The 12,109-nt window shown below is 51.1% G+C and overlaps 2 protein-coding genes across 5 annotated transcripts; both read right to left on the minus strand.

The window, feature by feature from the left end:
- Positions 1-39: 39 nt before the first annotated feature.
- LOC128336030 (sedoheptulokinase-like) lies at positions 40-8,217 on the minus strand. 2 transcript variants are annotated; one of them, XM_053275119.1, is made up of 3 exons: positions 6,716-8,217; positions 1,560-1,743; positions 40-915 (listed from the first exon to the last, which is right to left on the minus strand). In XM_053275119.1, exons 1-3 carry the CDS (start codon positions 7,074-7,076, stop codon positions 750-752), a joined length of 711 nt encoding a protein of 236 aa, XP_053131094.1. In that variant the 5' UTR covers positions 7,077-8,217; the 3' UTR covers positions 40-749. The 2 variants fall into 2 exon arrangements, 1 of the variants encoding a protein (XP_053131094.1); XR_008311816.1 differs by having other exon boundaries at positions 711-1,743; positions 6,870-8,217.
- Positions 8,218-9,601: 1,384 nt separating this feature from the next.
- EMC6 (ER membrane protein complex subunit 6) lies at positions 9,602-12,036 on the minus strand. 3 transcript variants are annotated; one of them, XM_053275529.1, is made up of 2 exons: positions 11,889-12,036; positions 9,602-10,148 (listed from the first exon to the last, which is right to left on the minus strand). In XM_053275529.1, the coding sequence occupies exon 2, from the start codon at positions 10,116-10,118 to the stop codon at positions 9,786-9,788; it is 333 nt and encodes a 110-aa protein (XP_053131504.1). In that variant the 5' UTR covers positions 10,119-10,148; positions 11,889-12,036; the 3' UTR covers positions 9,602-9,785. The 3 variants fall into 3 exon arrangements, with proteins under 3 accessions (XP_053131504.1, XP_053131505.1, XP_053131503.1); XM_053275530.1 differs by lacking the exon at positions 11,889-12,036 and adding an exon at positions 11,715-11,869; XM_053275528.1 differs by lacking the exon at positions 11,889-12,036 and adding an exon at positions 11,410-11,434.
- Positions 12,037-12,109: the final 73 nt, after the last annotated feature.

The following is a 12,109-nucleotide window of genomic DNA, read 5'->3' on the forward strand; positions in this document are numbered from 1 at the left end:
AGAGTCCGTCCACTTTGGCCTGTCAAGCAGAGACCTGGTTCAAAAGTGGCAGTCATCTTTCCAGATTCGGACTTTGACCACCCTTCTGTACATAGTCCGGAGGATTGGTTCATAAGATTTCCCCATCTTTGCAAGAAGTGCCAATAAATCAATCAATAAAAGCCAGGAGCCATTTGGACCAGAGCTGTGTGGGGTTGTGAGCTGGGGGGAGTGTGGCAGCATTGCGGAAAGCTAAGCTCAACATTACAATCTTTTTTTGTTGTTTTTTTTAAAGGTAGAAACGTTTACTAGGGTTGCAGGATTTCCCCCAGAGCTAAGGGAACTGCCCTTGGCCCTATTTTATTTTCCATTCCCCAGAGCAATTTATGATCATGTCTGTTTCACTGAGCTTAACTGGAAGCTCGTCAAGTTCTGGATGGGGGTCGAGAGAAGCGAGGCCACAGAACTGCTTTCTTGATGGGCAGGGTTCAATCCTGCTCGTCTGGTGCAATACTGGAAAGATTCGGATCATCTTCATTAAAAACCTTGATTGGCAGGCACATCTTGCCTTTCGCTTGTATCCAAGAGGCACTTTTTAAAAGTGGTGATTCTCTTGATTGAGCAGTGGGGAGAGCAACTGGCCCTCTCTGTCCCCAGCACAGCATCCCTCTAGTGGCTGTTGCTGGGGTCTATCTTAGGTTTCCTTTTGAGATTGTGAGCCCTGCGGGGATAGAGAACTATTTTTATCATTTTGATTTGATTTTGATTTCTCATGTAAACCGCTTTGGGGACTTTTGTTGAAAAGTGGTATATAAATATTCGCCTTCGCCATTGCCGTCTCTGCTCAGAATGCATTTTGTGGAGCCGACGTATGGAAGGATCTTGACCATTTCATAGATACTGGGTTTATGAACCGTTTGTGTCTGTCTGAGTTGCCTGCGTGAAAGATGACAGGGTTGCAATAACAATCCGCTCCAAAAAAAAAAAGTAATTGAATACAGATTACTGTGAAACAAAAGACGTTCTCCAAAATGTTTCTTGTTTTCATTTGGGTAATGGGTGCTGGTTTCCCCCCAAAGACAGTCTTTTCTGCTTCTCACACATGTATTTGCTCTATTTCTAGTCCGCCCATTTCTTTAAGAGCAGGATTCATAGCTCCTGCGTTTTCTTCCTTGGCCATACCAACCCTGCAAAGCAGACTAGGGCAAGAGTGACTGGCACCCAGTGCACGTTATGGCCGAGCGAGGATCCGAATCTGCAACTCCCTGTGTTGGTGAATCTGCAACTCCCTGTGTTGGTGGACTCCCACCCTCCCCGGCCACAACGGCCAAAGCCCCTGGGAGCCGTAGTCCAACAACCCCCTTAACTACGGGGGGCCCTTAACTGCGCCATGCTGATCTTGCGAACACAACTAGTGTGGCCACGTTTTGAGCAAGGTTTGAAGAAATTGCAGGCAAAGCAGCTGTGGATCTTGGCCACTCCCCACCCCCCCTTAAAAAGCTCTTGGCTTCTGCAGTCAAGTAACGCCTCTCTTGCAGCGAGCAAGAGAAAGAGAGCTGGGGAAGCAAGGTGGCTGGTACCTGTTCTCCATGTACCAGTAGATGGTGGCACAGCCAAATCCCGTGGCCACACTGAGGTGGGAGCGCGGCGGCAGGAGCAAGGCCAGGAGGTCACTGCTGCAGTGGCCATCTTGCCAGGTGATCAGGTGACTGACTTCCGCTGGCTCAAACGTTGGGCGGGTGCCACGCTCTGTCCACTGGCAACCTGGAGCAGGGCGAGAAAGGAGGAGCCATTCGCCCTGCCACGCTTCCTCCCTGAAGGCAGGAAGGCTGGAAACTATTGGCAGGAGCATTCGGGGAGGGTCACAGAGAGAGGTTTATTTAATTAAAAAAAATCAGGCAAGGTGTGGAGAGAGGGGAGAGTGAGACATTCTCCTCCCTCTCTCCCAGAACTAAAACCTGGGGACAGTTCATGGAAATGACAGCCAGGAAATGGAGGACCACAAAAGGAAAGGCTTTTCCACATAGCGCGCCACTGACCACCCATCTTCATTGGAACACTCCCCCCCGCAGATTCATTCAGCCCCCCTCTTTAGTTGCTTTGAAGGCCTATCTGTTTCGCCAGGTGATTGCCCTTTCATTTAAAAAAAATTGTGATTGCTATTGTTGTTGTTCACCGCTTAGTGTCTTTGGAGGAGGCGGTATATAAATTTTTTTAAATGAATAAATCAGTTCTTAATTGAATAAATCAATGAACCATATGGAGTTTTCTGCCCCGAGATGTGGTGAAGGGCTGGCCACCGGCTTGGGTGGCTTTAAGAGGGACGTAGGCACACAAATTCAGGTCTAGCCAATGGCTACTAATCCTGATGGCTACAAGCCACCTCCCGCCTCAGAGGCAAGATGCCTCCAGACCCCGGTTGCAGAGAAGCAACAGCAGGAGAGAGGGCCTGCCTGTGGGCTTCCCAGAGGCATCTGGTGGGCCACTGTGGGAAACAGGCCAAGGAGCCTTGAGCCTGATCCAGCAGGGCTCGTGCTGTTAAGTTCACACAGGGGAAGGGATCTTGCTGGCCTACCTGCAAGGATGGGTGACCCCTCTGAGCAATCTATCTATATAATTCTCCTGGGTGTGCCTTGGAATGTGCGTCTTGGCACCCAGCTGATTGGCTTGGGCGGCGGACGGGCCTGATTGGCTGAGGCGCACCCAGGAGAATTGGTCGGCAGTGGGCCCAGCCGCGGAGGTGGCGGGACTTACCTGTTCGCTGCCCGGGAGGAGGAACAGCAGCGGCAGGGCCCTTTTCGGCCGCCTGGTAAGAAGGGCCTGTGGCGGCGGTGAAGTCTGGCCGAAAATGCTCAGTGTGGGTGGAGGGGAGGGGGGGGCAGGAGAGAGTGGGGCAGGAGGGAGGGGGAGGGCAAGAGAGAGTGGGGTGGGGGGAGGGCAAGAGAGAGTGGGGCAGGGGGAGGGCAAGAGAGAGTGGGTCAGGAGGGGGGAGGGCAGGAGAGAGTGGGTCAGGAGGGGGGAAGGAGTGTGAGAGAGAGGGGAGAGGGAGAGCGAGAGAGAGAGTTGGGCGGGAGAGGGAGGGAGGGCAAGAGAGAGTGAAGCAGGAGGAAGGGGGAGGGGGCAAGAGAGTGAGGCAGGGGAGGGAGAGGGGGCAAGAGTGAGTGGGGCACAAGGGAGGGGGACAAGAGAGGGGCAGGAGGGAGGGAGGAGGAGGGAAAGTGGGGCAGGAGGGAGGGGGAGGGAGAGTGGGGCAGGAGGGAAGGGGAGGGAGAGTGAGGCAGGAGGGAAGGGGGGAACAGCCGGCCCCAAAGAGTGCACAGATGCTCTGTGCGGGTTGGCTAGTTGTACAGTAATTGCTCCAGGAGAAGACCAGCTCTTATAACACAAATTAAGTAAGTAGAGATAAACCACAGAAAAGTAAAATTCTGTCTCATTTTCTCCTGCCTCTTCCTTCGCAGCAGCTTTCAGCTGTTTTTTTCAGCCCATTTATCTTGCTAATGCGAAAATGGGCTCTTTTAAGGGACATTAACAGCAACCTCTGAGAAGTCATTAAAAAAACAACGCATGTTGTCATTTACGGCAAACAGCGTGCATTTTGCTTAATCCACCCAGGAGAAGGGAAGAGAACACTCCCATTTCCATTTGGGCACAGGCAGGGGCTGAAATCAAAACAATTCAACATGTGGCTTTTAAAATGTAGAATTTAAGGACTTCCACTTGAAAACAAACCAGCTGGCACATACCATGGACTGTCTGTCTGTCTGGGATGATGATGCTCACCAGACAACTGAAAAGTGGAGCAACGAATCCCTGAATCTGACACTCAAAGCTGCAATGATTTCAGTTTTCAAATAATAAAACCACAAACGGAAGCCTCAGAGGCCATTACGGCCCAGATCATGTCCGGCAAGAAGAAAATGAGACTTCCAATAAATTAGTTTTGCGAAGTTCCAACAATGTCTTCCTGCTTCCTCTAGGGGTTTTAACGCCCTGATACTCATTCTCCTATTTACAATGCAATGATTCATTGATTTCTTTTAAAAAATTCTTTGGATACCATTTGACAAAGAGAACCCCAGTGTCTCTGCAGTTCAGAGGAAGATACCCAAGTCTGAACCCAATTAAAACGTCTTCTGGCCTTTCCTCAAGAGTCTAAGTCCTTGAAAAATCCCTTTCAGAATTGCATTTCTTAACTTGACATACAGGTTGTGGCAAAGGAGGGTGCTCTTAGTACTCTAATCCCCCTTTTTAAACTTGGATTGGTGAATATCACCACATCCGACAGCTATGAGTTCCACAGTTTAACTGCATGTTATATCAAGAAGTCTTTCCTTTCACCTGTCTTGAATCTCCCAACATTGTATGTATGTATGTATGTATTTACATTTGATATCTCGCTCTTCCTCCAAGGAGCCCAGAGCAGTGTACTACATACTTGAGTTTCTCCTTACAACAACTCTGTGAATTAGGTTAGGCTGAGAGAGAAGTGACTGGCTCAGAATCACCCAGCAAGCCTCATGGCTGAATGGGGATTTGAACTCGGGTCTCTCCGGTCCTAGTCCAGCACTCTAACCACTTCACCACGCGGGCTCCATTTAGCTTCAGTGGATAACCCCAAGTTCTAATAGTTATCTTTTCCCCCCAAAATAAAAAGTCCAGAACACTTAATTCAGGGTTAAGTGTCCCCAGGTGACGTTGGAACCCCAGATTATGTTGGACTACAACTCCCATCATCCTCGAACGGTTGAAGGTCAATGTGGTGCTCATGTCTATTCTCCGGACGTAGGAAGACCCCAATGGCAACTTCTGCGACTTAGGTAGAGCCCCTGAGTTAACCCAAATGCCAACCAACTCAAACATGCTCTCTTACTTTCCTCTCACTGAAAGAGGTATTAGATGTCCATCAAGAATATTAAACTTTTGAAAAGCAGGTCTTACCTTGACCAGCTTTCCAAAACATAATGCCGTGCATCTGTCCGGAAACACCAATGCGACAAACCCGTTGGAGGTGCCCCTGGGGAAGGTCAGCGAGACATTCGTCCAAGGCGGATGTCCCGCTCCTTTGCTTACAAAAGCGCATGAGAGAGGAGGAGACTGCAGCTGCACAGAGAAGAAGGCCTAGAAGAGGTCTTTGTGCTTTCTGATATCCAGAGAGCTGGGATTTTCCAAAAGAGAAAACCTTCTGGGAAAGCCCCCCATACTTTATTTTCCTGTAATTGAGTGATTTTAGTTTGGTCGGCAGACAGTAAGCTTGTTCATATGACCGCTGGCAGAGTAGAAGGACCCAGTCAGGGTAGGGAACCAGATGTGCTCCTGATTTCCGGTTGCGTGCCTGCACACGATACGGCAAGAGGCGGGGAGAGTGCTTGTGTGCAAGGCGGCAGCAAGATAGGGTGCCTTTCCCTCCTATCTCAGAAATAAGCTGGGGACGGAATTTGCATAGGGTGCCAGCTGGCACATCACACACAATCAATCGTCCCAGGCTCCCTGGTGGTCGTGTTACAAAACAAGCTAGCATTTTTCAAGCAGTAACCCCTAGCGGGGAAGTAGCCTGCCTAGAGAGCAGGAGGCGGTTGGTCTGAATCTCCACTGGCGTGTTTCCCAGAATATGGGAAACTCCTATATTGGGCAGCAGCGATATAGGAAGGTGCTAAAAGGCATAATCTCATACAGTGCGGGAGATGGCAATGGTAAACACCTCCTGAAAAAAACACCACATGGCTCTGTGGTTGCCAGGGGTAGACACCAACTCGATGGCACAACTTTACTTTACTTGAACCCCTAGGAAGTGCCAAGAGAGTACCAATGCTTTATTGATTTATGAAAAGAAGTGAATATGGTCTTTTGAATGTGTTTCTTGATTTTAAAATGTTATAGTATTTTATGCTTTATATTGTAATTTGTTTTGTATTATGAGTTTTAATTGGAAGTTTATATTGTGTTGTTATGAGCCACCCAAAGAGGAATGTGTTATGGGGCACCTAACAAATAAAGTTTATTATTATTTATTATTTCTTACTAGATATATAGTCAAACAACATGCCAAATAAGATCACAATTGATTTAGGGCCTCAGGAAAATGTGCACAGTAACATTTTAAGGGGGTGGGATATGTAGAAAAAAATAGCATGGGGAAAACTTTCCAGAATGTTCCCCCAGCTGAAAAATGTCCGGAAAAACCACATCTCTGCAGATATCCTGCAATGGCAAAATTAATTTTCTGCCGCTGTTTGTGCTCTATCGGTTACATTTCTGCCCATCTGTTGTTAAAGTCACTGGTGCCTTGTCAAGCCAAGGGGAGTATCAGGGGCTAGAGAAGGTGGGAGCTGGAGGACTCACCCAGCTGACCACTGAAGGGCCTGCTGCCGCCACCAGTATACCTTCCCAGTGGGGCCTGTATCAAAGGGAAGGGACCTAGGAAATTGAGAATGGTGCTGGTGCTGAAAGGAGTGTCTGCTACAAGCTGCAGCCGCCTGTGTCAGGATCCAACCCAGGTGGAGGAAAATCTCCTTTGCAGCGAGAGGAGCAGCCCTGAAGGATAAGCATCTGTCTGCTCCCCTTTCACATTTCCCAGGTGGTCAGGCAGCACTGGGGGCCTGTAGGCAGCACCCAGATGAGTGAGTCACAGCAAAGCACCACTGAAATCGATGAGATCGGTGAGTCGTGACTAAAGACCCATGAGTGTCAGCAGGGCAGTCATGACGAACGTAGTCCAAATGCTGCCCAGTGTGCATACCTGGGCCATGGGGCTGTAGTGCGCTATCGGGGTGGCGAGGTGGTGGTGTCACTCTTCTTTCTGGAACCTGGCACTGACCCCGCCACCGGCAGGGTGGGGGGACACCGGTGGCAGCCAGTTCCACAGCCACCCGGACCCCAGCAGGTAGCCTCACCTGAAGAAGCCCCGCCGGCGCATTCTCCACTTGTGCCCGCGTCTCCTTCGTGCAGCTCTGGGTCACGGCTGGCCCGTGCTCCGTCTTGCTCACAAGGCCAGTTTTCACCGAGGTGGTGCCCACGTCGATGCCCAGGACGCAGGAGGGCCCCAGCAGCACGGCAGGAGTCGAACCCGTCTCCCCCTCGGCTCTGGGCGACATCTGCATGGCCACAGCAGCTGGGGCTTCTGGAGGGAAGCGGGCGGTGGGCCAGAAGTGTGTGAATCTGGGAGAAGTGTGTGTGTGTGTGTGTGTGTGTGTGTGTGTGTGTGTGTGTGTGTGTGTGTGTGGATTTGGGGTGCCAATTTTGCCTGCCAAAGTGACCCGGGGGGGGGGGGCTACCAGTAGGGCACTCGCTGGGCCTATGTTCTTCTTGCTATATCATCTCTATAGCAAGGGCGGGGGGAAGCAAAAAAAGTCACCCCCAAAGGGGGCAGAGTTAAGGTGGTGGAGGGGGAAAGCCTCCTACAGCTAGTCTGCCAAAAAAGAAAGGGGGAAAAAGTGGACTTTGGAGCCTGGCTGCTGCACGACACACCCAAGATGGCGGGCTCAGGCTGCAGCCTTCATCTTTGCCCTTCCTCAGGCCTGCTGCCCCTCCTCACGCCTCTTCTTACGGGCCCTAGAACAGCCTTCACGTTCGCCCCAGAGGTGCAGGGAAGAAAGAAAAGCGGCTCCACGCAGCCTGAGGGGCGGGAAAGGCCCAAGAGGGCCCGCCACACCCAAGATGGCTGCTACGGCGAGCGGGAGGGCGGTCTCCTTGGCGACCACCAGCGGCCTAGGCTGGACCAAGCAGGCAAAGTGGCAGTAATAGGAAGGGGCTTGGAGCTGGCCGGACGGCAGGCGCCCACAAGAGCCTCGCTAGCTGCGCGGCTTGGCTGGTTTCGAGCGCTTCTCGCCGGGTTGAGGATTATACTGTAAAGCGTCGGAAAAGCAACCCTGGAGGGAAAACATCTCCCGGCGTGCAGCGCGGCTACTGCGTGAGGCGCCTCCGGGGCCGCGTGGCATGACGGGAGTCATAGTCCTACAGAGAATAAGCCTATGCCAGGGCTGCTCAACTTCAGCCGTCCGTCAGATGTTGGCCGACAACTCCCATCATCCCTAGCAGATTGCAAAACAGTCACTGAGGCTTATGGGAGCTGTAGTCCAAAAACAGCTCACCTGTTAAGCAGGCCTGGTCTATGGCAAAGCAGTGGGTGGGTGGGGGTTCTCTACCTTTCTCCCCCTCGACAAATAAACCCAAAAAGTCTTACCCTGGGGGGAGGGGGGACAAACCCTTGCCATGTTTTAGCTCTGGAACCATGGAAGTAAGGCTGCCTCTGCCCATGTGCAGAATCCATTTCCCAGGACACAGAGAGCTGACAGCCATCTCCAGCCTTTCATTTTTATCTTGTCTACTAAGTTTGCAAACCCTATTGGGCAGGAGCAAGGGTAGAGCTGGTCTTGTGGTGGCAAACATGAATTGCACCGTTTGCTAAGCAGGGTCTGCCCTGGTTTGCATGTGAATGGGAGACTATATGCTTGCATGCCAAAGGCCCCATGTTCCCTCATCTCCAAGATCGGGCTGACTCCTGCCTGCAACCTTGCAGAAGCCGCTGCCAGTCAGATTGCAAAGCAGCTCTGAATATTTCCACTTCTCAGATTTGGCTGCAGCCTCAGCAGCATTCCAAGAGGGCCCACCCTATGGCCTTTCCACTTGCTGACGAAGTCTGGTTTTGCCGCTGAGCAGAATCTGGCGGGTTCTGGGGTCCGAGCAAAACTGGTGGCAGCCTCACGGTCCTGTGTGACCTGTTTGGCTTTGAGAGTCCAGCGTGCACCACTGCTGTGGGCACAGACTCAAACAATATTGGACAGCATTGCAACCATTAAAAGGTGGCTAAAATAAAATACCCCGAGCCCAAGATTCTCTTACAGTCTCTCCCCACTGCCTTCCTTCCAAGGAACTCAAGGTAGTCTGCACAGAGCTTCTCACATTTTTATCCTCGGAGCAACCGGAGAAAGTGTGTCAGGCCAAAAGATCACCAACAAACTGCATTGCTGAAGGACTGGAACCCACCCCACCACGCCTGCTTGTTCAGCCCCAACCCTTGTCCCACTTGAAATTGAGCAACTAATTCTACCCATTTCAGTGCCCACAGTGGTCTTGTGGTAGCAAGCATGACTTATCCCCTAAGCTAAGCAGGGTCCACCTTGGTTGCATATGAATGGGAAACTAGAAGTGTGAGCACTGGAAGAGATTCTCCGAGGGGATAGGGCTGCTCTGGGAAGAGCAGAAGGTTCCAAGTTCCATCCCTGGCAGCATCTCTAGACAGGGTTGAGAGAGACTCATGCCTGCAACCTTGGAGAAGCCGCTGCCAGTCTGGGTAGACAAGACTAAGCTAGATGAACCAATGGGCCGACTCAGTATATGGCAGCTTCCTATGTTCCTAAGATGACCTTCTGAGCTTGTCTTCTAGACTGGCGCAACCAGTTAGCAACATATGCTGGCCCGAGTGCTTTGTTAGGCTGGGCGTTTGCTACTATTTATAGAGCGTCTTCCCAAGGAGCAGTAGGTATTACAGCAGCTCATTGCCCAGTCACAGCAGTAAACTTCCATCCGGAAGGAAAAAGGTGGAGAGGAGAACAGAGTGCTAACGGAGTCTCGTGCTTTGAGGACGGGCTATTGACTCATCAAACATCATTCCAAAGATTCAAGGTATTTCACATTCCATTTAATTAGCAGGATTCTGCAGGCTTGTTTTCTGACACAAGTTACAGACAGTGTTAAGAGTGCAAGCAAGACATTAGGCACCCCGCAATCTGGCCTACGGGACTGGATGATTGGTTTGGCAACGGTCCCCACTCCCTGCTCCACTAGAACTGTCCCGATAAAGCACTGTCCTAGTACACGTGCACCATGCCATACAAGAAAGTCCAGAAGAGGATGTACGTGAAGAGCCCCCCGATCAGCCCCCCGGTAAAAAGGGGCCTTCTGGACTTAAAGTATTTGTTCCACCGCCGGCCAGCTTTCAGCACCAAAAGCACCGAGAGCACGACGGAAGCCAGGAAGTAGAAGATGAAGCCGTTCAGGCCGGTGAGGCCGAGAATCCCCGCGGTCGCTCCCGAGAGTGCAGACACCGACGTCCGGCAGTAATCCAGAATGGCCGCATTGCCTCGGACGGCTGCCTCGCTGATGAACTGGGGTCCTTCCCGCTTGGCTACCACCACAGCCATGGCTTCGAAGCGGATCTCTCTTTCAACACTCTGGTGAGAAGAGAAACAGGGAAAAACTGTAGTTCACAATTGTTTTTTTGTGGGGGGGTCGTTAACGTCAGTAAGCCCCTGGTGTAGTGTTCCCTGTAACAGAGATTCCCAGATGTTGTTGAGTACAATTCCCAGAATCCTTGGCCTAAGGCCATTGGAGCTCGGGATTCTGGGAGTTGTAGTCAACAGCATCTGGAAATCCCTGTTACAAGGAACACTACTCTGAAGCTCTCTGAAGCTTCTTCCCTATGAACACCAGTGTTCTCTCTAATTTTTTTCATCTCCGTGTGGAATGAACTTTGTTCTGGGTGGCAGTTATCAAGGCAGTGAGCGTGCACTTGCATTCAAATGGGGCCTTCCTGATTCTATCCGAGCGGGATCTAAAAGTAACTGAGCAGACATCAAAAAACTTCTGTGAGCATGCCTTAGAGCAGACTTCTCCAAACTGCGGCCCTCCAGATGTTGCTGAACTACAACTCCCAGCATCCTGAGCCACAATTTATTGTGGCTGGGTATGCTGGGGGTTGTAGTTCAGCAACATCTGGAGGTCCGCAGTTTGGGGACGCCTGCCTTAGAGGGAACACTGATGAACACCCCCACCTAGTAAAGGTAAAGTGTGCTGTCGAGTCAGTGTCGACTCCTGGAAACCACAGAGCCCTGTGGTTCAGTGTTCCCTGTAACAGGGATTCACGGATGTTGCTGACTACAACTCCCTGAATCCCCAAGCAAAAGCCATTATAGCCAAGCATTCTGGGAGTTGTAGTCAACCACATCTGGGAATCCCTGTTACAGGGAACACTCCTTTGGTTGTCTTTGAAAGAATACAGGAGGAGTTTGCCATTGCCTCCTCCCATGCAGTATGAGATGATGCCTTTCAGCATCTTCCTATATCATTGCTGCCCAATATAGATGCTTCCCATAGTCTGGGAAACATACCAGGAGAGATTCGAACCAGCCACCTCTGGCTTGCTAGTCAAGTAATTTCCCCACTGCATCATTAGGTGGCTCCCCCACCTCGTACACTGCACTAATTTCAAAAAGATATTACTTAAATTGTAAGTTGCTTGGAAAGCAGAAAATTCATAAAATTAATACACAAGATTATACAGCAACTAAGTCACCAGTATCTCAATGAAGCCAACAGTTTATGAGCAGAAACATGACCTTAAGACTACTGGGATGGACACAGGGTGGTAGTACCCGTATTTCAAAAGGCTCCATGCACCCGTTGCGCTTAAAAACAAAACACACACACAAGCACCTCTGTTATAATTAAGAAAGAAATATCCCTTGAAAACAATGCAGAGTCTGTGCTGAGATCCTTGTTTTGCAGGGGGAAGCTTGGGCACATTTTGCATGGAGTTGTTTCCAGGCAAGTGGACTGCCAAACCGGTTTCTTATCAAAGGTGAGAGGAAGATGGTCGCCTCCCTCTGCTTTAGATCTTATATTAAGGAATTAGCCAAATTCCTTACTATATCTATAAGAGAGGACTGCCAAAATAGATAAAGCAGCAAGAGACGGGGGGGAAAGAAAAACTGTCCCTCCATTTTAAAGGACCCTCTCACCTACGCCACGACGTCAGAGACCATGGTGATGTACAGCCTACGATGACGTCAGAGATGTGACGTGACGCCAGCCGGGCGCCCGTTCTGGAAGCCGCGGCAGGGCCCCGGCGGCCCCGCTCCCGGCTCGGGAGGAGACTCATCGCCGCCACGCCCCAACCCACTCAGGAGCCTCACCTGCTGTGCTCAGCAGAGGCCTAACAGCCGCCCCTTCTTCTCCTTGACCAGCCCTATCGGAAGCACCCCGCAACCGCCATCTTGGATCGAGGAGGATGCTGGGATCAACGTCACGCCGCCACCCTGGGCCGTTTCTCCTGCAGAGCTAGGAAAAGGCCAGAGTGGAGGACCACACGATCGCCACGGGGCACTCCCGGGTTCAAATGGGTGCTCCTCCTCTC

This window comes from Hemicordylus capensis, chromosome 12 (genome assembly GCF_027244095.1).
Source record: "Hemicordylus capensis ecotype Gifberg chromosome 12, rHemCap1.1.pri, whole genome shotgun sequence".
Lineage (NCBI taxonomy): Eukaryota > Metazoa > Chordata > Lepidosauria > Squamata > Cordylidae > Hemicordylus > Hemicordylus capensis.

What these genes read in the sequence shown, in the direction of transcription:
- LOC128336030 (XM_053275119.1), bottom strand. Translation starts at nt 7,076, where the DNA reads ATGCAGATGTCGCCCAGAGCCGAGGGGGAGACGGGTTCGACTCCTGCC. An exon ending in ACTACAGCCCCATGGCCCAG is followed by an intron (nt 1,744 to 6,715) that starts GTATGCACACTG and finishes GCCCTGCTCCAG; the next exon opens with GTTGCCAGTGGACAGAGCGT. An exon ending in TACTGGTACATGGAGAACAG is followed by an intron (nt 916 to 1,559) that starts GTACCAGCCACC and finishes TCTTTCACGCAG; the next exon opens with GCAACTCAGACAGACACAAA.
- EMC6 (XM_053275529.1), bottom strand. Translation starts at nt 10,118, where the DNA reads ATGGCTGTGGTGGTAGCCAAGCGGGAAGGACCCCAGTTCATCAGCGAG.